The sequence below is a fragment of the Ciconia boyciana genome, chromosome 6 (assembly GCF_034638445.1).
Source record: "Ciconia boyciana chromosome 6, ASM3463844v1, whole genome shotgun sequence".
Classification (NCBI taxonomy): Eukaryota; Metazoa; Chordata; class Aves; order Ciconiiformes; family Ciconiidae; genus Ciconia; species Ciconia boyciana.
The window spans coordinates 60778036-60805368 of record NC_132939.1 but is presented as its reverse complement, the minus strand read 5'-3'; the positions used below and the strand labels follow the sequence as shown (position 1 = coordinate 60805368).

General features: G+C 36.8%; 1 protein-coding gene across 2 annotated transcripts in view; it reads right to left on the bottom strand.

Moving 5' to 3' along the window:
- TDRD9 (tudor domain containing 9) overlaps positions 1–27333 on the bottom strand; it is an 86778-nt gene that overhangs the window by 25839 nt on the left and 33606 nt on the right. The window contains exons 6-18 of one of the 2 annotated variants that reach the window (XM_072864776.1): positions 25359–25439; positions 21488–21652; positions 14606–14709; positions 12930–12988; positions 9323–9377; positions 9084–9168; positions 8220–8277; positions 7471–7575; positions 4813–4910; positions 4293–4424; positions 3419–3581; positions 3272–3335; positions 2712–2775 (exon numbers count right to left, since the gene is read on the bottom strand). In XM_072864776.1, the coding sequence (XP_072720877.1) occupies positions 2712–2775; positions 3272–3335; positions 3419–3581; positions 4293–4424; positions 4813–4910; positions 7471–7575; positions 8220–8277; positions 9084–9168; positions 9323–9377; positions 12930–12988; positions 14606–14709; positions 21488–21652; positions 25359–25439 (1233 nt within the window). The remainder of the gene's footprint in view (positions 1–2711; positions 2776–3271; positions 3336–3418; positions 3582–4292; positions 4425–4812; positions 4911–7470; positions 7576–8219; positions 8278–9083; positions 9169–9322; positions 9378–12929; positions 12989–14605; positions 14710–21487; positions 21653–25358; positions 25440–27333) is intronic. The other variant, XM_072864777.1, reaches the window with a different exon arrangement.

Here is a 27333-nt window from a genome sequence, read left to right as displayed (position 1 = left end):
CGTTTGACAGCAAGCCACCTCACAGCAAATTTTCCAGCTTACTGTGGACACTGGCTATTAGCATAGTTGAATAGCCAGACTGCACTTCTCTACCTTGATGGAGGCTGTCTGATGTACTGACTTTAAATAATGCTTTTGACATCCACCACTTCCATACCCAAGCCTTATAATATGTCAGAAAAAGAAACTCCACTTATCTGATATTATTTTTTCTTTTAAAAACTCTCTCTTTTAAAAATCATATCACTTAAACCAAGCTGATTGGCCTTTTCTTCCCTGGATTCTCCTCTTTTTACTGCCAAAGCTTTTGACCTTTTCCAATTCACTGAAACCTTTGCCTAAGCAAGGGCTTAAAAAAAGACATGCTAATGACTCACAGAACTTCAGCCTACCCTGGAAGAAATCTAATCTGAACCTGGGAGTTTGAAAACAAGTTCTTTCCCTGTTCTGTTCTGATACTCAACCATTCAAAACATAAAGCTTTCACATCACTCACACAGAGATACTGCAGAGGAAGCTCTGTTTGAATGTTTGTGTTTATTCTCCAGGACAACATACTGGTTTCTAGAAATACCACCTTCAGATTAACAGGACACAAGGGAAATATAGTATACAATGGGATAAAGGGAATTCAGAAGAGATGATGCTTGAGCCCCAGGATCAGTGGGTACATGTGGCATATGTGCCTGTGTGTGCTTCATAAAATTCTGACACCAGAGTACAGAAAAACAAGTCAGCTTTCACCAAAGTGAGAAAAGGCCAACATACACAAAATGGAATAAATTAAATCTGCAGCAGAAGATTTTGGAGTCTCCAGAAGATTACAGAACATGTCAGACTATCCATAATGGAAAACGTTGGATTTTGAATAGTAAGCTCCTCTAGCAGAAGTCTTTCCCATGCTGAACCAGCTGCGCTTGTAACTGCAGGGATCGGCCTCTGTCCATGGTACTGCGCTACCGAACAGCCAAGTGTACCAAAAAAAATCACATTTGGACAGAATAAACTATTACGAAGTCAAAGCTATGAAGTCTGGAGAAAGGACACCAAATTCATTCTGTGCTAGGATCTACCAGCCCAAACTGCCCTCGGTTAAAAGGGAGCTACCAACATCACCACATCTGGCATTTTATTTTTGGTTATTACAATAGAGAGATAAATGCCACAGAAAAGCTGTAAATTTTTCAGCTAAAGTGAATTTATGATAAACCAGAATTTCCTCTGATCATCAGTAGATTGCCTACACAAAAGCACAGTAGCAGGAAAGCTACAGTCATTTTGGAAAAGATGGACAGTCATTACATTATTAACATTCACGGCCTGAGACAAAACACCTCAGTCCTGCTTTAAGATGATACTGACATTCATTTACAAACACTGGAAGCCTACCTAGATAATAAGCTGACCTGAAGCAAAACAGTACAGATAAAAGAGGCAACCTGCTATCACTTGTAGTGTAACTTCTTAGCTAGCAGACCGAAGCAAGTTCACACCACAACAGTTCGGTGATTTTGTATCAATCAGTATTTGCAACAACAAAAGCTTACCTATCTAGATAAACTAATAAATGCTTTATGGTATTTCTTTTTAAAAAATTAATCATTTTTTGAATTAAAATAGCATTTAAACAGCATTTAAACACTTCCAAGGTTGATGAAAAACATTTTGCCCTAGAAAACTGGTATTTTCCTAAAAAATTTCGGTTTTTTAGGAAGCAGAACTCAGTATGATCAAAGACTTTCCTGAACCACTGAAGGCTGTATGTTCTGGCTATCTGTAATTTGGAAGACACAGGTCTGCAGCAAATACAAAATTTCTTGCTGCCCATGCCAGGGCTTTTATCATTCCCTCCTAAAAAGGCTCAGAGACAATTTGGAAAGAAGTCCTGAAGCAGCACAGATGTAGACAAAGTATTAACACACAGGAAAATAAACCAAGCAGACCTTCAAAAGAAGCGTGAGAAGGCACAGTACCAGTAAGTATTAGGGTTCAGAAGACTTCAGTCTCATAACAAGATTTGTAACAGCTGCAGTGGGATCCTCAGTAGCACACAGAGAGCAGATATGCTACGTTAGAAACTTGTTCAGCACCTCAAGTTATTAATTCCAGAAATTTCATTCTGCTTACTGGCTAACCACCATTTGTTCTGTTGGAGGCAATGAGACATCAATTTTATAGTAGCTGGAGTAACACAGGTAAACCTTCCAAGATTGGAAAGAATCTGCCTCCCCATGTAAAACAGCTCCTTTATTGAAAGGATCACAGCAGGTCAAGAGAACCCGAGCCTCCAGTTCTCATCTTGTTCAAATCTGCTCCTATTTCTAGCAAGCAGAAGACTGAGATACACAGCATGCTCTCACTCTCTTTCTCCACCCTTTGTGCTGTTTTCCATCTGCTTAGTAGAACAAACACCTCAAAAGCCATAGGAGACTGAAAAGTACAGAATATACACAGAAACTGAGCCTTGCAACCCATTTTTACCCATCTCTAGCCACCTTACTTTGGTGCAAACTTGTGCAGCTCCTTCACAGTGGTAAAAGTTAACTCATCAGAACTAGTAGTGTTACGCAGTAGGACACAGCCTTCAAAAAGTATCACTAAGTAGCTAGAGGTCATGTGAAGTTTTTAACAACTTCAAAGCACAAATGCGGCACTGATCCTACCTTAGTCTATCAGATTTCACTGGAAGATAAGCTGGAAAAAAGACTTACCTTAAATGCATTCACAATTGCAATACAGTCACTCTTACTATTCCCAGCAAAAAACAGTTTGTTCCTGGCAATACAAACAAAAAGAATTATGAACAATATTTTTTTCAATTATTGAATGTATTATACAGCTCAGAATGCTACACTATTAACACCTTCCAGGACTTTAATAAACAAGGTCAATACATTTATTGTAATTATTTGTTCTTATTCACATTTCCTTGCTGAAGCTAAACTGTGTGGGCAGGATAGCAAGGATTATTTTTTTATTATTATTTTAAAAAAACCCATTTTAACAGACACTGCCACATGTTCACATCAGAAAGGCAAAGCTGAAGAATCAGGTCTTGCACTCAGAAAAGGATGAGTTAGCTCTGTGATACTAATTAGTTCACATAGAAATACATTTCAGTATATCAGCTGCCCTGGAAAAGCTCCTTTTCATACTGCTTGGCACTTTGACAGAAAATTAGACTCATGTCATGAAAAACTATATTTAGTGGTCAACTTAGCCCTCTGCCCCCAAATGTAGTCAGAAAGTTGTAAAACATCTAGGGTAATACCTGTATCCATCGATATGCTGTTTGAAAGGTACTGCAAAAAAATTCCGCAAAGAGAGTGCTGCAGCTACAACAAAAACAAATCAAAATTAAAACCTGCAAATCACTTGTTTTTAGAGACATGTTTTCACACGTTCTTCTTCCAGTTACCTATAATAAGGCATTCTTCTAAGCACCCGAAGACATGCCCAAGGACTATCAATTTTCCAAGATGCAGATCCACTGGCAACTGTGCCAATACCCTTCCTAAGAAAGTCAGCTCACCATCATGTGGATCATCTTCTGTTTGCACACAAGTTGTAAGTGCTCCCAGCTAGAGAAATTAAAATGTATTGACTTGTAAAAGTTGATGAAGTAAAGGTAAGAGCAGTTTGTAAAAAAACAAGACAAGAAGCAAGCAATTATCTCAAAGCAACATCAATTAGAATCAAAACTGTAATTAAGTTGAAGTTCTTAAATCCATTTTAAAAGCCTAGTATTTTGAAACCAAAGCTTCTACTACATATACTAGATATAAAAGCAAGCTACAAATGATACAAATACCATTTCTTATGCACTTTGGGAAAAAAAAAAAAGTTTAATGCAATGAATGTTCTACCCCATATCAACTTTATAATTGAAAAGCAAAATCAGCAACTTCCTTGTACAGGACAGAAGGGGACCTTCAGACTGACCCCTATACATCATAAGGTGTAAGAGTGTGATTTTACTACTTATTAATAAAAAATTTCATTTACAGAGTTCAAGTTCTCTTACTTTTTTTCTATTTTCTCACCACAGATGTTAGTTCACAAACAGTATCATTACTCCCTGATGAAATTACAATCCTGTTTTAATGAAGTAACTACAGAAATTATGCTGAAAAGGATGGTAACCAAACAACAGTCAAATGTGAGAAGATTCTCTAGACACAGTTCCTGTTTCAGGTTCCAGTTAAGGCTACTACTACCTTAAATACCAAAAAGCCAACTTCTACAGTACATTTTGATTACCTTGATTTTAACAACATTAAGAGAATGCCTACCTCTTTCAGCTGAAGTATGGTACGTTCAATGTCACCTACACTGGGTGGAGAAAGAGCTGTTGCCAGCAAGGCTTTTGGTCCCCCCATATCAAGCTTTTTTATTTTTAAGACTGTAGTTCCCAATGGACAACGCTGAAGGGAAGACAATGTTATTGTTACTTTCCCCCCATGGGAAGTGCGACAAAGTGTTTTATATGAAAAATAAGTTACAGTTTACAAATTAGTAAGACCTGAAATGAATTTTGTGTAACCTTTTAGGATATTTTTCTTTCAAACAGATTGCTTATTTTTAATCCACATCCATTTTACTGCTATAATGCATCTCCTTCTATGAAGAAAACTATGTGGAATGGTCTTTGTCAATTATTTATCAACTTGAATTCTATTCAGCGTTACAGTTCCTAGTAACTATTCAAATTGTACACCGTCTTCAGGAAAAGCAAAGCAAAACTTCTTTTTATTGTCTCTGCTATGATCACATACATTAAAAAAAATGCTTAATGTTCCCCAAAAGTCTTACCAGTATCTCAGGTACTGACTTCTCTGGAATAAAGTCTGTCCAGAAGTCCTTGTGTACGAGCCTATAACAATACCCTTTGGAAACACGTCCAGCACGACCTTCACATAAAAGAACAAATCACCAATTTGTAAACTGCCCAAGTTTCAGGCTGTTCAAAACTATTCTACCTACAAGCCTTCTGGGCAGCTGAGCAGCATGTGACAGCTGACGCTGCAGGCTGACCAGTAGTTTTCTCTCCTGCAGCAGACAGGCCCAGTGGAGACATCCTCTCTATCCTTTCCTACATAAGGATTGAATGAAATAATTTTGCTTTCATAGCAGCAGTAACTAACAAAAGAGTTAATTAAGTATTTCACTCAAATACCTCTTCCACATAAGTGCCCTCAAATCAGCATCCACCTTTCTCAGTTGAAAAGACATGATAAATCCTGTGCTAAAATACACTTCTTCAAAACCAGGAAAAGGCAAGTCCTACCAAATCTAAATTTAATATGGATAAGTATATCAATGCAAGTTTTAGCATACCCCCAAACTGAAGATTCTACATGCAGAGTAAATATGCTTTGCATTTGTATTTCTTTACACAATGAGTATACTCGGATTTCCTATTTGACTCTATACCTAGCAAAAATTTTCTATACAAACAACTTTTAAGATACCACGATGAACAGCAGAACATCTTCATGATCTACTATTTATAGAAAACACACTGATTCAGAAAGTCTATCTTCACAAATCCAAACACCATTCACTTCAACAAACTAAAGGGCACTCCACTCAGTGGGATTCTCCACTGGAGAATTAGGCCATATTTTTAAGTCATATGCATAACAAGTCCACGTCTGCTACACAAAATGCTGCTTCTACTGGTTGTATATTGGCTGGTTGTCATAACCTACACTGACCCAGAACCAAATGGAAATAAAGCTGTGTATTGGGTTTGCATGACCAGGTTTTGGTAGTGGGGGGGCTGCAGGGGTGGCTTCTGTGAGAAGCTGCTAGATGCGTCCCCCATGTCTGATAGAGTCGATGCCAGCTGGCTCCAAGACGGACCCCGCTGCTGGCCAAGGCTGAGCCCATCAGCAATGGTGGTAGCACCTCTGTGATAACGTATTTAAGAAGGGGAAAAAGTTGCTGCACAACAGCAGCCGGAAGAGAGTGAGAATATGTGAGAGAAACAACTCTGCAGACACCAAGGTCAGTGAAGAAGGAGGGGGAGGAGGTTGTCCGGGTGCCAGAGCGGATGTTTCCTTGCAGCCTGTGGTAAACACCACGGTGAGGCAGGCTGTCCCCTGCAGCCCATGGGGATCCACAATGGAGCAGATATCCACCTGCAGCCCATGGAGGACCCCACGCCAGAGCAGGTGGATGCCTGAAGAAGGCTGTGACCCTGTGGGAAGCCCATGCTGGAGCAGGCTCCTGGCAGGACCTGTGGACCCATGGAGAGAGGAGCCCACGCTGGAGCAGGTTTGCTGGCAGGACTTGTGACCCTGTGGGGGACCCATGCTGGAGCAATCTGTTCCTGAAGGACTGCACCCCATGGAAATGACCCACACTGGAGCAGTTCATGAAGAACTGCAGCCTGTGGGAAGGACTCACATTGGAGAAGTTCACGGAGGACTGTCTCCCGTGGGAGGGACCCCACGCTGAAGCAAGGGAAGAGTGTGAGGAGAAAGGAGCAGAGACAATGTGTGATGAACTGACTGCAACCCCCGTTCCCTGTCCCCCTGTGCTGCTTGCGGGGGGGGGGGGGAGGAGATAGAGAAATCGGGAGTGAAGTTGAGCCCGGGAAGAAGGGAGAGGTGGGGGGAAGGTGTTTTAAGATTACCCTACTCTGATTTGATTGGCAATAAATTAAATTAATTTCCCCAAGTCTAGTCTGTTTTGCCTGTGATGGTAATTGCTGAGCAATCTCCTTTGTCCTCATCTCGTAATTTTTGTCGTAATTTTTCTCCCCCTCCAGTTGAGGAGGGTGAGTGATAGAGTGGCTTGGTGGGCACCTGGTGTCCAGCCAAGGTCAACCCACCACAAGCTGTAATTGTGAAATCCTCATAATATTTAAAAATGAGGATTTTTTTAAATATCTAAAGATGTCACTGTTATTAATTTATTTAGTACTCTTTTTGACTGAAACAAAAAGATTTTTATATTTAAGAGTACTGTCTTACTAGAAGAGCTGATATGATATCTTATTTAACCTTGTGCTACAAACACTGGTCTACACTAGAGACGCTGCTGTGGATATTTCAACTGATTTAAGAGTGACAGACATGCAAGTTTCTTTTACTGCTGAAACTCACAAGTAGTTAACAAATACCTAGCAGTACCTATCTCCCCTTTTAAAAAATGGCCCATGGTAAAAAAATTACTATTAAATAACAAAGAAACCTCTTAAGTTTTATGGACCATAAATTTTAGTATTTTTCAATAAAATACAAAACATTCCTCTGGAAAAATACTTGAACAAAATAAAACATTCAGACACAGTTGTTTAATCACATTTTAATATCCTGACATGGTAAGGAATTACGTTTTTGTATAAACTATTAATGGCAAAAATAATCCATGCTTTTTACTGTTAATAATATGAAAAGCAACAAAGAATTCTCCATGAAGGTTAGCTTCTAAAATTCTTTCCATTACCTATTGTCATCTTACCTTTTCTTTGATTACAGTTTGTTTTAGATGCCCAGCAAAGTCTCAAACTTTGGTAATTAGTTTCCTCATCACAAACCAAAGTTCTAGTTAAGCAGAAATCTATAACTGCAATTAAGAAAAAAAAAATCTAGTATTATGACAAAACAATTTATCCTCAGGGCAGTGGAAAAAATACTGGTTGATTTTGTGTTATCAGAAAAGGAAAGTTTCAACTATTTGAAAACCAATAAAGAGAACACTAGATTTATAAACAACCAGACCCAGGATACTCTGAATACTAACAGAACTGCAAAAGAGATTTTAACATAAATATAATAAACTGTTAATGCAGATGACAAGCATTAAGAGGCAATCATTTCTGCATTTAGACATTCTATATCAGAATTTGATTAATCTGATCTAATTATTTCAAAATATAGTCAGAATGTGAATAAAAAGCTTAAGGTATTTGAGACATGAGGTCTGATTCTGCTTGTTAGTGCATTTAAACAAAACACCCACCCCACCCCCCACTCCCGTAAAGATTAAAACCAACACCCCGCTGAGTAGCTCTACTATTTGTTCATATATTCAGATTTAAACTCTTCTCTGTTGTGAAAGAAAGAATTCAACAACTGTGAAATTAAACCCCAACAGCAATGCTTTGTAAAAAGGTGACACGTTGCGGAGATTTAGACTAGCACAAGTAAGGAAAACATCTCAAATACAGTGTATATACAAGTGTATATTACAAGATTTAGATGACTTACCATACTTAACATCAGGAACTGTTACAGAGCTCTCAGCTATGTTTGTAGACAGAATAACCTGAGTTTTGAAGCAAAAAAATGAGCAACAAATGCATGTAGAAAAAATTACACACATTAATGTTTCTACAGGAAAAATTCAACTTGCTATGAAGAAATACAAAGGTAATGGCAACATAGTATTTCTGCTCAGCATATTAAAAAAAGCAATACAACACAAGAAAACTTGTATTTTCTTGTCCTAAGATCAGAAAAGCATAGTAAAGTGGTATAGCATATGACAATATAGAGGAAGAACAAAGTATTTCCTTATGCCTTTGTCATAAGAAAACATCACACTATTAGCAGTGATAAAGAAAACCAAGACACTAACCAAAATGTGGGGTACAAAGCAGGTGAGACACTCCCATACTGGGGGACTACTTTGCTATGCAGTGCCCCCAGCAGCATACTACTGTCATGCACATGGAAGAATCGACATGCACAAACTATTCTGAAGGATAAAAACAGTGACACACAAAAACTTAAGGGTAACTTCCTGTTATTGCACTTCTCTTGAGATCTAAACACCAGTTAAAGCAACAGCTTGGTAAAAAAGGCAATTGGTTGACATCTTGAAAAAACAAAACTGCTTTGCCCCCACAATGGTTTGAGTTGGTACAACTAATATTAGATGTTATTATTTGCTATTATTACTCTAGCAATAAATGTTATTTATTATATTTTACTATATGTTATTTTAATAATAATATTTTAATAAAAAACATATATTTTAATATATGTTATTTATTAAAACATATAAAAAATAAATGTTTTACTCTAGTAAAACATTTCACACACTTAAAGTAATGATTCAACAATATTTACCTTTCTGTAGCCAGGAACTGTTGTCAAAAATACATTACTTTGTTCCTCTAATGTCACACGTGAGTGAAGTGGGTACACTTGCCACCTAAAGAAAATGTATTAGTGAAATATTTACTAATGCAAGAATATAAAAATTAATTACACCTCTGTGCTAAATCATATTATGTACTTAGAACTCAAACAGCTGAAGGATTCGTGTTCAAGTTTAACTGAACTGAAACAAATGTGGTCTAACTTACCTTCTGTTAAACATATTTGAGAGACGTGAGTGCATATAGCTTATTTCACTCAAACCTAGGGAAAAAGTAATCAAGAGTTTGTTTTCTTTTTAGTGATCACTAACAATTCTAAAACCAATTCTCATGTCTACTTAAATTCTTAATTGACTTTCATTATTACCTCCTTTTCACTGTATAACAGCAGAAGACTTAAACAGTAAATGTAATAATGAGTCCCTGAAACACCGTGAGTCAATTTCTCAAGAGTCATTTTGCATAATTTTACACTTACTAAAGTGGCAATATCAGATATAAAGGCCATCTGCCAGTGTCCCATTATTAGCCCTTGTTTCAGTTCCTTACAACTGACAACGCTCACCACATGCTGAATGTCTGGTTTAGGATAAAAGTTTCAGAGATGTCCTTTGTGTGAGACTACTACAGGGGAAAGCAATGTCATTAGAACCTAAAAAAGACAGCCAGGAAGCCTAATTTGCATCCCAGCTCAAATGAAGTAAGAGTACTTGAGAATACAAATAACTGGCCAAATAACAAACTAATGACTAGCACAATAACGAAGCAATTAACAAAGCTCTAAGCAAAACACCTTCAGCACTGTAGAGAAAAACAGGTAGACTGAGAAATATAAAAACAGTACCACTTTTTAAGATTATTATAGGATAGAAAAAATGTGTCTGTTCATAAACATGTAATTAAAGATATAGAGAAAACACAAGAACACTATGATATGGTCTGTTTGGACACAGCCTGCCAGACCTACTTGATCCCACTAGGTACTGCTTGACTATCTCGCTGTCTAATGCTTCCTACTTGCCATACTGCCTGGTTACATATCTGAATAAGACATCAAGGCTTGAATCCAATTTATGTTTAAAAACAATTAGAAGATGCTTGATCCATGATTGGTAGAAGCAGACTCTGCATAACCAATATTAATAGTAATTATTAATCAGCCTAGGAATTACTGACTAGACACAGCAGGCAGTAATTGCTGCCCAGTTCTGCAAGGGACAAGAGATGATCATGACACAGAACAAAAGGCTACCACCAGGAGAGAGAGATCTTGGAATGAAAAAGAAACTAGTAACAAAACGTGTTTGGCAAACATACCAGGACAATAAGGGGAGTGGGGTATGGAGAAGTGCAAAAGAAAATACAAACCAGACAAAGATATCGACACCAGTAGAACAGATAAAAGCTTAGGACAGTAACAGCAGAACCCCTTTGAAAGAAAACCCTGAAGCTTTAAGCTATGCAATCCCTGCCATCAGCAAGCACATGAGAAGCACAGAGAAATCAGGCCACCCCATCTTCTGCAAGCCCCTGAAGTGGATGGCAACGTACTGTTGCTTTCATTTAGCCCATCAGCTAGTCTGGCAGAAGCATGTTATGTACTTGAAGGCGTAGCTCAGTGATGATTCAGTCAACACAGTCTGACCTCTTTTTCCAATTTGATCTTTAAAAAAATCTAAAGAATTATATATCAATGTATGTGCTCAAGAAACATTAAGGTTGCCACATCAAGCACTAAAACAAAAAAATGCCAGAATTAAGATTGGTTGTGCAAACTTAATGCAGCCCACTGGGAACATATTTATGCATACATGTTAAAAAAAAACAAATCGCTGTACACTTTAACATGGCACTTTGTATCACTGAGTACCTAGGGACGGACTAGCTCTGGAATCAAAGGAGAGCTGAGTACTGAAGGATATTTATCTGTAAAGAGTCAGACTCAGTAACATAAAAAAAAATTAAACATTGAACAAGACAGGTAATTACAACAGGAAGGGAAAACATGGCAGCTGCATGCTCAAGACAGCTGCAGCTGCTCTGTGTAAGCAGATTCTGCCCCATCACTGAGTTCCACAAAGACAGCAGGCAAAAATCACTTAATGGTACTCCTCAGCACAGCACTACTCTTTCTGGCTGCTGATGCCTACTCAGCTTGAAATGTCAATGGGAGTGTTATTTTGAATGTACAAAATGCTATGTAATTGTAAGCACTCAAAAAAATCTAGGCATCTCAAATCAGTGTCCTAAATGTGGAGGTTACTTTTACCCAAATCTCCGTCTCAGCTGCACTCTTGTAAACCGAGGGCTCTCCTCCCCTGTTCTCCAGTTCTGTATAAAGACTTTTTGTGAAGAAAATTTCAAGAGGTATTTGCTAATCCTGTGTTCAAGATCAGTCTTGGAGTATCCAGTTATAAAACAGGCCAAGGTCAAACACTGAACAACAACAATAAAAAACAAACCTGAGTATCAGCTCATTCAGAAAGCACTATCTACACGGGTTTTCATTAATTTACCAAATGTACTTAAACAAAAAGTTTAATTTTATCAGTTGCAGTTATAAGCCATCAGGGATAGCAGCACAGTAAAAAAAAACAAACCTGAAAGACAGAAAAGATTTGGGAGTTGAAAGTGCTAAAGAGTAATTTCAGCCTGAAATGAAGACTCAGACAGCCTGAGGAAGTCTGAAAGCACACCAGACAACACCAGTACGAGAGGCCAGAGACAACAGAGATGGTCTTCCTACTTTATTCATGGCAAACTAGAAAGGGTCTTAAACTGACACAATGAAGTAATTCCTTCTACCCATTGATTTCATACAGAAGGTAACTAAGAAAGGCAGCTCTAATGCCTTTTAGCTGGCGGGGAGCACCTGCCACTGAAAGCTACTCTGCAAGCGCAGTATATTTTTCTGCTGGTGTGCTGTGCTTCCAGCCCTAGCACTAGCATGTCTAGTGCTAAGCTCAACACAGCAGGGAAAAGACATTCATAAAGACTTTACAGAGAGTTAGAAAGTTGTGGTAGGGATAGACTTCACTGTGCCCAAGGAAACAGCTGCTCCTGACTCCGAGGTGACTCTCCACTAGAACATGCCCAAGCCTTTTCAAAGTTTTCAACTAGCAAACTTTCACGTCCATTAAGTAAAAGAATACGTGAAAGCACCAGGTAATGGGTTTGTGATGCTGGGGAAACCTAAGCTGCAGCCTAGTTACACAAAAATTATTGTATGCTTTTGTTTTGGTAGTCATTCTTACTTGAACCCCTTAGCTAGATTTTAGAGGCTGTGGAAGATAACTCAGGTCTACTGTTTAAAGACAACTAAAACTATATATAACCAGTTCTCTGATCATTATAGACTATGTTGCCCTGTGTGCTTTAGAGCATTCCTACTACACCAACCAATGTACATGGAAAGAAAAAAAGTCAATTTTAACTTCTACTACGAGAATCTAAATAAAATCCAGGGAAGAGACTACACTATATGCAGATAAGAAAATGTCTCTGAAAGAATCCTAACAACTTCATACAATATTTAATAACTAATCTAAAAAACTGAGCAACTGAATTTCTGTGTATTAACTGTAGAATTAATTTTATTACTGTAACTTCATTTTTAACACATACAAAGACCTAATTTTTGACTCACAGCTCTTCCAATTATTGCCATATTTAAACAAGTTTGCAAGAAAAATACCCAAACAGACCAATCAGCCCGAGTTAAATATGTGTTTAATGAATCCCTGGAAGAAGTGCCAAAAGAAGTCTTGTTAGATAACAAATAAGGAAAAAGAAAGTTATTAAGACATATAGTCACCTGGTAAAAATACTAGCACACTTCCCCGTTCTGATTTAACACTCAAGGTTTTCTTCTCCCTAACAAAAATATGCAGTTTCATTAGTTTTTACAACCTCAGTCTACTTTATTACCCCAAGTTATTTTATTCTGAAAGAACAAGAACAAGCAGAACTGGACATTTTTTGTAACATATATTATTTAAAATTCCTAAAGAAATGGAATTCAGAACACTATTTGCAACTATGCTTTCCAAAAAACACAGTATATAAACATTGGAAGTAGACCATTAGGTTTAGTTTTGTCTTCAAAATTATGTGAAAACAGAAACATTCTTATTTAGCAATGAAATTAATCAAAATTAGGTTACCAAAGATCTTAAAACAAAGAGCCAGTATACTACTGCAGAATTCTATGCAAACTTATTTAGTAATTTTTCAAGCATATGTAATACTCTTGTATTTTAGAAATATCACTAGACACCTTTAACAAAAGCCTAGCATGTAAAAAAGCTAACCATTATCAAGAACTATAGGTCATGACATTAATCCAAAGAGGTCTCCCTCTAAGTTTATCTGTTATGAGTTAAGAAGCTAAAATCACCTTAATGTAATATAGAACTCGTATTTTTTTGTTGTAATCATTCCTGATGTAAAATTTTTTCAGGCATCTTGAAAGCCTCTACTCTCAATCTATATAATGAATGGAAAGCATAGTTTTTAATGTAAGGTACATTTCAATGGATGTTTGTAATAACCCTTTCGGTATTTGAAAACCAAAATGCTAATGCCTTCATGTTTCCTTATAAAAGGTAGCTTATTAGTAAAAGGTAGTTTAATTTGGCTAGTCTAAACTACAGTAAAACAGCTTAACTGAAAAGATCAAAATAAATAATCATGAAAAAAGCTCAGAAGTCACTATATATTGTAAAATATTTGGTGTCAAATTTATTGCATTTATGTACCTCCATCAACACTTGTACTTCAGGGGTTCACTTAACTGCTCAGGTGAGCTTAAGTAATACTTTCTTAAAATTTCAAAGTTTACATAATACAAAGTTTGAAGAAAAATTAAGCTTACAAAATAATTTTTTCAGCATACATTTATAAATGTTTAATATATATGGGAACAAAAACCATTCCTAAAATAAGTATGCACTCGGTGTTAGACCAAAGTTGGAGAAGTAACTTTACTACATTTTCAGATACTAAACATCAATTTACAAAATGCAGACAGTAAAACAAATTAACATTTACTGATTTCAAAAGACAGTAAGGCATTAGTTAAACAGCCAGTGAAAATTAATGCCTAGTTTGTATTCTTTTTTCATGGCTTAATGTATGTTTTAGTTTACAATACAAAATAGTAGTTCTAGTTATATTCTTCATGTAAATAATATTCAGCTCTGGTCTGCAGCAAAGAATCTAGTTTCCAGATGACATGGCTGGCTTGAATGGTCACGTACACTCCAGGGCATGAAGTGTATTTCAAGAACACAGGGCATTCAGTAAGACATACAAGCAGTCTTAGTATGACTAACCTGAGTAGAAATCACATGACTATATAAAATAAAAGCAGAGATGCATAGAAAATTAAGTTACCACTAATAACTATAATACATGGGCTGCCGCTGTTCCTTAGTTAGTGTCTCATTTCCCCAAAGAACCACTGATTCCAGATCTCAAACTGTATCTTACCTATTGCTCTTCATCTCCAACTCATCAAATGACTGAATCAGAGACACTGCTACTTCATACATTTCCTTTACTATCGCTGGCTCCTCAATTCTTTGAGAAGGAAGCTGCATGGAGAAGAAAGTATTGAGGTTAACAGAGTATGACAGGCTAAAAGACTGTAGATCACATATGTATATCGATTTGTCAAGTGCTTTTTGATTAAAACTGATCCAGCAGAGCTGTACAGAGAAGTAACAATCTGGAGCATTCATTACCTTCTAAATAGGCATTTTCCTTCAAGCATCCTACCATTCTAATGCTAAAGAGATACTTATGATACTTACCTACTTAAGATAAGCACTAGCCCACACTCCATCCCCTAGTGTTTGGGGGGATACATACTCCTTATCCAGAGGTGTTAAGCATGTGAGACTAACCACAACCCATGGGAAAAGGATGACAAGAAGGAGAGGAATTTGTATAAGGCAGGCAGAATCCTTCTCACAGGTGCTATAATGAAGGTCTCTACCCTATTACCAAATAAATTATGTACTTCTTTCTCATTTAAATTATCTCTGCATTTAATGGATATTGTGTTTTCGGTCATACCCTATCAAAGAACTATGGTTCTGTTGTACACAACATAACTGCGATGAATCGTATCTACACTGTTTTCTAGGATTCTGTCACAAACTCAGGGCTTTAACACTTGAGAACTTAAACCATCAAGTCTTCAGAGCAAAGACAATAACTTAATCATGTTCCAGTTTTAAAAAGAAAATGCTTGATGAACTAGACATGCTCTGGGAATGGTCTATATTATTTCACATTTTCCCTTGTAGGGAAAATGGCTTTTGATCATTGCTCACCTTTCACTCTCGGGGTTTCTCCTCATTCTAGGGGAAACTCTTTACTAGACTAACTGCTATCTCTAACTTCTCTAGAACTGCATTACAGTGTAATCTGCCCTCCACATACTTCACATGATTAGAAATCCTACGGTCAAACTGCGCTTCTCCCCCTCACATTATGCCTTTGAAGTTCTTTCCTCTTCCCTCCCACCTCAAGTGAAATATTTTATTTACTTTTATGCTGAAATATAACAGTAAGCCATGCAAGATTTTCCCAAGAAAAACAACAGGTTCAAGTGATCAGCCTCTACATTCTTTCTCTGCGGGTTGTGTGCCTATGCTTTAAGAAATCACATATTTTCTCACTAGCTAACAAACCTCCATTTTTACATTTATGCTCAACCAAGTATTTCTCCTAGCCTATCGGTTGCCTTTACCTGCTGCTTGATATACTACAATAGTATTTTAACATTCAAATACATCTTTATTTAGGCTTGGACTTCTCATTTTTACTTTTAAGGAATGGCACTATAATTGAAGTGACAGTGAAAACAGAGCATTTGTGCTTTGAGCATAACACTCCATAAGAACTGGACTGCATGATAACAATAAAAATGCAGTAGTCAGTAGTAATTGGTAAATACGTGCAGATAAATACCAACATAAGATAAGATGCAGCTGTAGCCATAGCCAGGGACATTTAACAAGGTTATAAAGTGTAAGGAAAAAGCCTCTCCTGGAAAGAAATTAAAAATGGAAGCTGAATGGCCAAGAGTAATACTTAAAGGTTCCTACACACAAAACTAAGATATTCCAGGTTCCCCTGTAAAAGAAGCAGAAGGTGTTTACCAGGTGTCCACATTTCACAGGGCTTTGATTTTAATCAGGCACAAAATTATGATTACACATTTATTCCAATTCAGTTATCATATAGGCAAAAGAAGAGTCTGCAAGAGTTTTCAATGAGCAAATTAGCAATTGAAAGATATACTGATAACGTTGGAATGCATCATATGCGTACTGCTAAGACTATAATTCATCTAATGTGTCCTTCAATTGTCTGAAGTGAGCTAAAATCCAGTAAGACAATGTAAACCTATGCATCCAAGTTTCAAAATTTTGGATACAAGCAGATGGTGTATTGGCTGAAAATAAAGAACCACTTGGACCAGCTACTTTGGTCATAAGAAAATAGCTATCTTCCAATGTAATGCTGCTGAATGAAAGGCAAACATGACTCTAGGATGAATCAGGAAAGGTTATTCTAAGAGTGCGATGTGTTAGTGACACTGTACAGAACTGCCCCTCACTCTGAAGTGACTCAAGTCTTGTCAAAGTTTTCAGCCAGCATACCTGTCAGCCCTTGAAGTAAAAGAACTCTTGAAACCAATAGGTGCTCAGTTTGTGATGCTCGGGAAACTGATAGGGACTAACAATACATCTTAAATTCTTACCAGGTTTTATGGGGATCAGCCAAAACTTGAACAGATGCAAATTATGACTACTTCAGTGACCAGAATAATGAAGAGACTGTCTTGTAAAAGGAGAATAGCAAAGACTTACCTTATCTAACAAAGCAAAATGAAAGCCAGAAAGAGGTATTACTGCTACCTATAAACCTATCCAAGAGTAAATAAGAATGTGGGAAGGAAGAGAGTTATTTTAAGCTTAAAAAAACAAAACAAAAACAAAACACACACCAAAACAAAACCAAAAAACAAAAAAACCCCCACTTTCAGTGTTGGCTCTAATCTGTCACAATCTCCCAAGGTGTTCTTGGGAGAACAGGCAGTAGGAAGCAGCAGTGTTCATTCACTTGCTCCTTCCCCAGCTCTAGCACTGGGATTGCATATCCACATCAAGTTCAAGGTTCAGTGCCAAGACTGTTTTAACCTGATCCAAAATCCTTTGCCTGCAACCGTACACATTTGACCTAGTAGAGATGTTTCAGAGAGCTAAAACCACAGAAAACTCAACTATCTGAACTAGTAAAATTAAGTTATTTTTCTACCAGTTTCCCTTTCTGAAGCAGCTCACGATGCGATCATGAAAGCACCACTGCTAACGTTAATTTGGCAACAGTGATTTAGATCAGCTTTTGCTACTGCAACCTCAGTCCTCGGCCTTCCAACTCTTACAGGTTGGCTGTTCTGGTAACACTACATCATGTCAACCCTAGGTCATCTTGGTGTCTCTCTGCAGAAAGACTCCTTTCTGAAAACCCTGAGAAAATTATCCTACTTCATTCTGGTAGAGGATGGATTGGAGGATCAAAAGCAGCCATCTCTAAGAACTTGACAATATTCTTTCTACTCCTCTGACCCCCTAAATCAACTAGCCAGGTAGACTTTTCAGGTGTACAACTCTGTCAGTCCCAGAGCTTCTTAACTGCTATTTACATCCACTATAGTCATGGCTTTTCCAATGAAGTTTCATTAGTCCATGAGAAACCACAGACAACATTCTAGTTGTTTTGAGTAGTAGTACTTTTTTTTCCCCCAATATATGTGATAACTTAAGGAACTGATCTTTTCTGGGCTGCTCAAACATAAGATTTTTGTTTTTACATTACCCCTGCTTAAGTAACTGTCAAATCTGTCTTTTCAATTTTGTTACCGATTGTACCTTTAGTATTCTGTAACATGACAAGGCTGCCACATCACTCCTAATAAAAGGTAACGATGTGACAAACAGCAAGTCCAAAAGCCCAGTCAGAGCTGACTGAAATAATACAACACAATCGGAAAAGCCTTTGACAGCAGTTCACTACCTTTCATCTGGACTCTGACTTCAGTTCCAGGGACATGAAGTTTTTACATTTGCAAGCCAAAAATGGGACTCTCTTTTTTGCCTTAGGTGGAAGAGAGACACGGGATTTCAGAGATCTACTGCCAAAGACTAACATCTAGACCCCCCAGTTGCTTCCATTTTTTAAATCTGCTCACAGAATTAACTATACAATTAATTTACATTTGATATCTCCAATAGTATACTATAACAATAGGTACACCTTTACACAACGAGCTTTAAATTTGCCTACAGATACAGTCTTAATGCACTTTTCATCAAAACCTGTTTCACTGATTCCTTGGAGCTTAGAGGGTGCTGATATGACAAAATAACAATCCAGTTAAATATCCAGAACAATGTGCTTACAAAGGCCATTATGCCAAAAGAAAAATAAACTACCTTTTATAAATGTATACTCAAAAATTAAACAGTAGCACCTATAAATGACACAATATCTGGGCAAGGGTAGCTGGTGCTACACTGAAGAGCATTTCTCCCTCCCTTCCCTCTTATTTTTATTCTTTGCTACAAATGAAGCAATTCAAGTGGAAAGCTTTATCTTTGATTCAGCTAGATGTCTATCTAGCCATAGCAAAGGTTTACAGCAAACAGCTATACAGAAGAAAAATAATGATTGGCATTTCTATTTATCTTCCAAACCACAACTGATATCAGTGAATTCCCAAATTATCCAAGTCAGTACTGCTCAAAGAAAATTTTTATTTTCAAGCATAGTTTTAAAACATTATCACCTACAGAGATGAGTGACATATTCAAGCGAAGAGCTCTGCAGGATTCATAAAAGAATTCTACATTTATACAGTAACATCCAATTATTTTAAGATTTTTTGAGAAGGCACAAAGGTTCATACCTCACAGCGTACGAGACAGTTACAAAGGACTAAATTGATTCCAATCAAGATGCTTTAAGGAATGAGTTATGATTTATGTCATCTGAGTTTATAGTTATTAATTTTAAAATCAAGATGAAACTTGGAAAAATTTTGTTTATCTAAAAAGCAAAGACTGTTTTTTTTTTTTTAAACTTCTGTATTCTTTTATGTGAATTTTACAGGCTTTTATAGACAAAAAACAATAAAATTAAGAGCTGAAGCCTGAAGCCTGTACCGCAGGCAGTTACCTAACTGATTTTGATTTTAGCATGATGAAAGATGTGCGCCTGCTTCCATATGACAGCGTTAACTCATTAACTGCCTTAACACTCAGGTTATGCTGTCATTTTTATTAGGATGTTACATAAATCTTCTTAGGTGTTCTGTGTTTTTAAGTGTTTTTTAAATAAAACTATTCAGAGAAAAATCTCTACACATAGCACCACAAGAAACAAGATGTGAGACCAAACATCAGCGCTAATTCAATTTGGTCTTTTGATACGTATTAAAAAAAAAAAATAATAAAAAAATCAAGAGCACTTATGTGCTTCTATTGTTGCCCTAAGGTATGAATAACTTCTTGGACAACCATACTCTTCTCCTACTGAACAACATAACTACTGAACAATATAGCTAGGACAACACAACATAAAGAAGCAGATGAAAATTTTCAAAAAAAAAAAAAAATCGAAGTTAAATGCTTATATACACAAAGAAAATAAAAAATATTAAAAGGCATAAGCACTGAAAGCAGTTCCTTTTGTTCACGATCTTTGAGGTGAAAGGTGTGGCACATTCACCTCAAAGTGCAGCTATAACAAATGCAACTTGACTGAAGTAGACTTCTTACTGAATTTCTTGGTTATCTTTTTGTTGTCACCTATCATCAAAAATCTTTTACAAAAATCATATATTACATAATCTCCTCCATATTATCTATCTGAGCTGCCATACTAATGTATAAAAACTGACGGGCCAACGGCTATATGCATTTAGTTTATTTTTTTGGCTGCATTAAAACTTCAGCAGTTGATAGCCTTTTATTTTAGCTTGCCTGTGCTGAGGCATAACCAATGCCTGTGCTGTGTACAGCAAAAGCAATTATTTTCTTCTAGGTTTCCCATAAACTACCTGTTTGTTTTATTTCTCTAATTTAGCTTCTGCAGAATGGAGAGAGGAAACCTAAAGAATAACAGTATGTTCACATACTGCTACTTTTTAAGTGCATCCCTTGTTTTCTTCATTGTATTAACATTATAACAGTGTTCTGAATTACCAAAATTGACCAATAATTACTCCCATTCCCCAGGTTTTTTTGGAGTGGTTGTCACTATTAAAGCCTGACTACATTTGTTCTACTTTGCTTTAACCTGTTTATTTTGCCTTGGACCATAATACTGAAAGAGTTCACACACTCAAGTAAGTTCCTACACAGCTGTTTTTCAACTCTTAAGAGTAAAACAAACTCTTATTATAAAGCCACAGATACCAGATTAATTCAAACGTATATTTATTCCTTCATTATCTGTTGTCTATGCAGGTACATGCTATACAATGGTATGTCAGGAGCCCTACAAACAAATATACTATGCAGTTTATAAGCTAAAGATTGACACAGCAAATTAATCTTCAGCCATTACTACCCTCCTTAGGCATTAGAGCAGCAATTCTCCAGTGTAGCCATATAGGCTGTTAAGTGGCCACCAGGGATTTAGTGAATATCTATTATTCTAACATATTTGCGTTACTCAAAATTATGTATTTGCCATGGTGACCTATGTGGCTACAACAGAAATATGTTCAAAACGACTCCATAACAGCTCTGGGACTATTAAAAAAAAAAAAAAAAGAAAAAAAGGAAAAAATAGGAAGCACGTGAGCCTCAGCTGACAGAGAAGCCAACTTGATAATATCAAACTTCTAATCATAAATGCTTCTTTTCTGATGATTCTCTTAATTTCCTAGCTCTTTCTGCCTTTGACACAACAGCAACATGAAACAAACCAGGAGATATTCCCTGAGTTTGTCAGCTGTATTCAAAGAGATCTATAAATCCTCGTATGTTACTTCCTGCACAGACTTTTACATTGTTCATCTTGGGATGAACTGTTCATCTTGTTCATCTATACTACTAAAAATTCCCAGCCCTTTACATTCCATTTCTGCTACATAAAAGAAAAACTAGGTTGCCAGTAAGGAGACTCCCGTTTTATCATCATATATTAATTCTTATCTAGAACTGTAATGTAAAATTGGTTATTTGTAATTTTATTACACAGCTTTCAACTGACTATTTAAATTGTTTTCTTACTATGTCTGAAGAAATAAAAGTTATATTTACAATTGAAATTAACTAAAATACAAATTACCTTGAAATGAACAGCATGCTTCAAATCATCAAGATAATATTCTTCAATTGCATGAGGTTTGCCTTCCACCTTAAATACATAGGCTGGATTCAGACCATTATGAACTGGAAGGGCAAAGTAATCAGCAAATTCTTTACAGTTGATGGAAGCAGACATCAATATCACCTGTTAAAAAATTGCACAGCAAATGTAAAACATTAATTTTAATATAAAATGGCATGCTACACTGGAATCTCCACTTATTCTTTGTGCTAAAATGGTCTAATTTTGGTTACTACAGCTATGTGTCCTAGGCACATTTAAGACAATCAAAGCTAAATGCTTAAGATTCCCTAGGTAGCATGGGGAGAAAGGTAAGCATCTGTAAGAGAACAGCTCAGGCTAGATGTCTAGGGCAGACAACGTGATAAACTTTTTCCTGTGGTAAAAGTTCAACCTAAAAACATATAGTGCTCTTCCTTAAGCTTATGATCTCTACATGGTCCTTAAAAGAAAAAAGTGTACGCTAAGTATTTCCAACTCCTGTTTTACTGAACAGTTAGATTAGATATCAGTGCTATCACCTCCATCAAAAGATGGGCTTACTCCTATACAAGCAGTAACTGTAATTATAACCCAGTCTTAAAAATGTTACTATAATGATTTTGAAATATGTCAATTAAGTTTTCTCTCAGTTTCAATTAATTTATGCCACTTAAAACTCTCAAGGATCACACTAAGCTCCTCACTCTGTTTGCTGACTCTTATGTATATATCTTAAGATTCTTAACCTGTATTCACCTAAACAGAAGAACAGAAATCACATTTGTTACCTGGTGACATCTTTTCTTTCAATTATTATGAAATTCAGAATTTACAGCTTTGTAGTCTTCTCCCTGGTTAGACAGCATGGTATGTGCACAATGGGGGAAAGAAGAAGAATGAAGTAACTTGGCAGCTATGGCTATTTACCCTCTAACCCCTCTATTTGGAATGTACTCCCACTGCTCAGCACAGCCAGCTGGAATAAACTAGACAGCTTCAACTTGAAAAAGGACAAAGAGCCAAGGAGTTATAATGAACTGTGTAGTGTTCAGCTTCTTTATCTTCAGGTCTCCTGAGCCAGTCTAAGCAGTATTTGTAAACTGGAACATGGTCAGTCCTCTTTTGCTTTCCTGACACCTTGCATGAGTTCAAAAATAGAATGAAATAAAGACATCAACACCCAAAACAAAAATGCAATGAAATACAAAGGCATCCCCCTTATGAAGTGGCAGGCAGGCAAGCTAATGAAGTGGGCATTGTACCACTGTGCTCAGCTCCAAAGCACGTGTAAAGGCACAAGTAATACATGGAAAGGGTTGACTAAATCATGAAGTCATTTAACATGATCCTGAAAGGAGGAGAAATCTGAAAGGACATAATTCTGCAACTATTATATGAAACCTGTCCCATTACAGCATCAACTGTAATGGTTCATCATGGTTCAACAGATAGTGGCTCATCTACGCTAGGAAAGTAGGCTGAATGTAACCTTGCCTGAAGGCTACTGAAACAAAATCCAGTCTAAATTATCCTAACTGCAGTTACAGGCAAGGAATATTAAATTACCTCTTGTTCTAGACAATCTTTGTAATTTGCACTCTCTAATCTGCATGGAATCCTTCCAAACTTTAAGGAAAACCATAGGTTCCTAACAGAGTGCTTTTGATCTACTCCCAAAGCAGAAACTCAGCCAGCATGTATCACCAACGTGGCAGAGGGACACATTGGAATAGAGGGTAATCGAAGTAGTTCTTCAAGATCAAGCAGTCCAAAAATACTTGTGCAGCATGGATATGTCTAAAGCCCCACCATATGATACCAAAAATACGCACAGTAACAACTTCTCACTTCAGATATCCCTGAATGGCAATTTGCTAGAACCCGGAAACATGATTATCTTTATGCTGCTCTTACTTTCCTACCTAAGCAGCTGTTACTAGTCACTACTGGAAATGGCACTGTTTGGTCTGACCCAATAAAGCCATTCTTACCATTGTAGGTTTTCCTACAACAGCCCCATCCCAGCAAGAGCAACTTTAGAACAGTCAATCTGTTGCAATGTCTGTCCTGTGATCCAAAAGCAATAATCTGCACCAGCCACCAACATAGTTGGCAGGCGAACCATAACAGGTAGATCTTGTCCTCCATGTGTCAGAATCACTCTTGCCATCCTGTTAGTTGATGCAACGTTGAATTACCTGCCACTTCTGTGGTCTGCAATGTCCAGATTAGGAGACAAACACCGCATGTGTATTTTGTATCACCCTGAATTATAAATACTTTTTTTTCCCTTAAAGAGGCCTCCTTGCATCCTTTTGTTTCATGAATACAGGGGGGCTGGGAGGAGAATCTTGCATTTTCTAAATTAATTTGCCATATGATCAACGCTCCCTTCCTTTACAGTTTTTCAAAAGGGGCTGAAAAGGGATGAAGTAGGAGACATTGGGTTTAGTGTATAAATTCAAACTGAATTACCTGTTCCACTCTGCTAAAACCCAGCAATTGAGATCAAGAGTTCCCCCCTCCCCACCATAAAAAAAATTCAAAGGGACACACCCCCACCAATGTAAGATTGTCTCAGGTTTATACAATATGAAACTGTCATCTGAAGAAACAACTGCAGAGAAGGATATAAAGGAGATAAAGTTTTCCAGTGACAGTTTTGAGAGATCTAATCAGAATTACGGAGGGGAAAAAAAAAAATCTTTCAGGAACTGATAAAAGAAAAATGTTTTCTGACAGAAAAGATGATAGGACCTGTCAGGATTCCTGCCATTGACAACAACCAGATAATCAGCATCAAGGGCAAATTTTTCACAAACTGAGTATGATCAAATTATTTGGTATTCTCAGTAGGCAGAGCCAAGTGCTAAGAAAGGCTGAACAGCTTCACACTACTGTGTCTGAATTTAAAGACAAGTGAGTTTTCTTATCAGCAAGAAAAGGGATAAAGAGTAAAAGATGTGAAGTGCACAGACTATGCCAACTGGAGGGGCACTTTCAGTGAGAGCATGCTTGGAAGATCTAAAGACCAAATTATCTGAGTTTGAATCAGTGTGGTGGATTGCAGAGTATAAAACAGATTCCCTTCCAATAGCAACAAAAATAGCCAATGTAGATTCAGGTTACATCTGTTTTGAACAGAACAGTTTGCATTAACTGAACAATTAACTGAAGAACTTAAGGGATATGTAGTCTCACAAAATTTCTGCAGTCTCAAATAGCAGCACAGAAAATACACTTAGTTAGCCTAACTCTATCACTTGTATTTAATTTCTTGCAATTCAAGAACCCATTACTTTGAGACCACAAAGACTAAATATGTCATACTAAATCTCTGCAAACTCTGCTTTAGTACAAAGCACAATTACCTAACATGCAGAGAAAAATCTCTGCCATATTTTACTACCAGTTCTGCCTAGAAATCACAATATAGCATTTCTGGCTTTTGCTATTTTTCCAAATACGTTGTCCCATTTAAAAAAAAAAGCTCAATATTTCCAAGAGTTAATGCTACCATATTTAACAAAGGATAAGCACTGCCCTCAATACCCAATACGTAATTCTAGTCAAATATCCATCTTGCATTTTTTAGCCTTAAGCAGACTTTAGAAACTAATGCATTCTAACATGAGGAAAAAAAAGTCTCTCAGAACACATTATAGCAGCCAGGAAAAGAATGCCCTTTAGCTTGCTTGCTTATGAAGAGTGGCAAACTAAATAATATTTTAGTAAAAAATGACGACACATTTTAAGGTAAGTTCTTTAAAACATGCCCTTTGTAGATCAAAAACACGTAAAAATTTATTCTGGCAAGAAGAAGTAGCAGAATATACTTTGAACCTACCTTTACAGATCGTGAATTTGTACGCAACAGTTTACGGATCACCAAGAGCAAGAAATCCATTTCTTCTGTACGCTCATGCACCTGGAAGACATTATCCATGATTTAATTTTCATTAATTCACGATCTTCTTCTTGACAATCTCTTCCTTTGCTACTCATTTTCATGCTTTATTTTCATAACTTGGAACAACAATACATTTTCATAGAAGAAAACACACCTTTTAAGACTATACATGTTAATTACATTTTAAAACCCCAACACAGCTTTTCAAATGACTACAGCACCCTTTGTGAAAAATCATATGTCACTGTTAAGTCATGAAAATTGTAGAATTACTAGAAAACCAGTTGTGAGCTCTAGCCACTAGTTCTACTAGAGTTGACAGTAACAGCTGAAGTGATAGTGAAAATGGGTAAGTCAATTGTACTGGTAAGATCACAAATGATCCAGGCAGGGACAAGTCAGCTTGCCTAACAGCTAAGCAAATTGAATCAACTCCCCATGTTCCCAATGGCTTCTAGCTATGATCAAAATACACAACTGCTTTCTAAAACATTATTTTCCGTCCAATTCTTTATTTATCCTAGCACCTGACTTTTCTGGTTGGTCCTTGCAGTTCAGTAAATACTTCTCAACATTATTGATGATGACTATATCCCTTTCTTTAGTTATTACAGTTTAAATATATTAAGTGCAGCAGCTTTTTCCAGAGCTTAACCTTCAAAGGTTAACATTCATCCTCTGTAAGTTAATTAGCATATTCTAACATAATATAAAGATATACTTATATTCAACATTGCCCCATTATAAAAAAGATTTAGCTAAGGCAGTTTTCCGGCTGACAGCAAAATCTTGCCATAAGAAGTCATGATTTTCAGACTTAGGTTTGCTTAGGTATGTTACCAAATGCCTGCAGTACTCTAACACGGCTGAGACCTGCAATTAAGAATGGAGAGCATCTGGTTGCTAAAATCATAGAATCATAGAATGGTTTGGGTTGGAAGGGACCTTTAACGGTCATCTAGTCCAACCCCCCTGCAATGAGCAGGGACATCTTCAAAAAATGCTTACTATTGGGTCAAGATCACAATCTGCAAGGTAAATGTGGGGAAAAAAGTGGCATATGGAGAACAGGAGAGACTGGAAATTTGGCTGGGGAATCAAAAAACACATACAGTCTTGAAAGCTAGGAGCTGCTGAAAGAAGTGATACAGGCTGGTATCATCAGTTCAAATTACAGCACCCAAGCAAACAAAGTTTTTCAAACCTCTACATAAATCTATTCTCCTGCATAAGGGGCCACAAAACTTTACTCATTAATTTTCGTACCTAATAAAGGAATAATCTAATACTTCTCTATGTAAGCAGCTTCTATTGTTAAGCTTTTGCATCTTACGTCTAATCTGCATTTCCTCATCTTAGGCTTAAAAATGTTAAGGTTTGTAAGACCCTGCTAATATATTATAGTGGTCTCAAATCCTTCCCATGGAGACAACTGGTACAATTCTTTAGGATTTGGGGGGGGGGTTTTGGTTATTTTTGTCCATTTGAAAGAAGTCCTAAAGTTTCTTCATACAAAAATGTAACTATTTGCTTAATCTTTTCCAGTTTTTCAATGTGCCATCTCAAGTGCAGTCACGGCAGCCTTCATTATTATTGTAATGGTCTAATGCTATAGCAAGTACTGTCTCCCTGCTCCTCACATATCCAAGAATCAAAGTAATTTCCAGCTACAATACCCTGACGGAATAAAAATGAAAACAGCATTAAAAAAAAAAAAGTCCTCTTCTGTGCCACTACATCCCAAGATTTAGTCCTACATCTTACATGTGATTTACATTCATGGTTTGTGAAAGCACAATTTCACATCTGATTATATTTAACAGTCAAATACTGTTTACCTCAGAAAATAAGCATAAAACCACATAAAAATATACAAATTACAAAAAATCCTAAAAGTATATTTTCTTTAGCT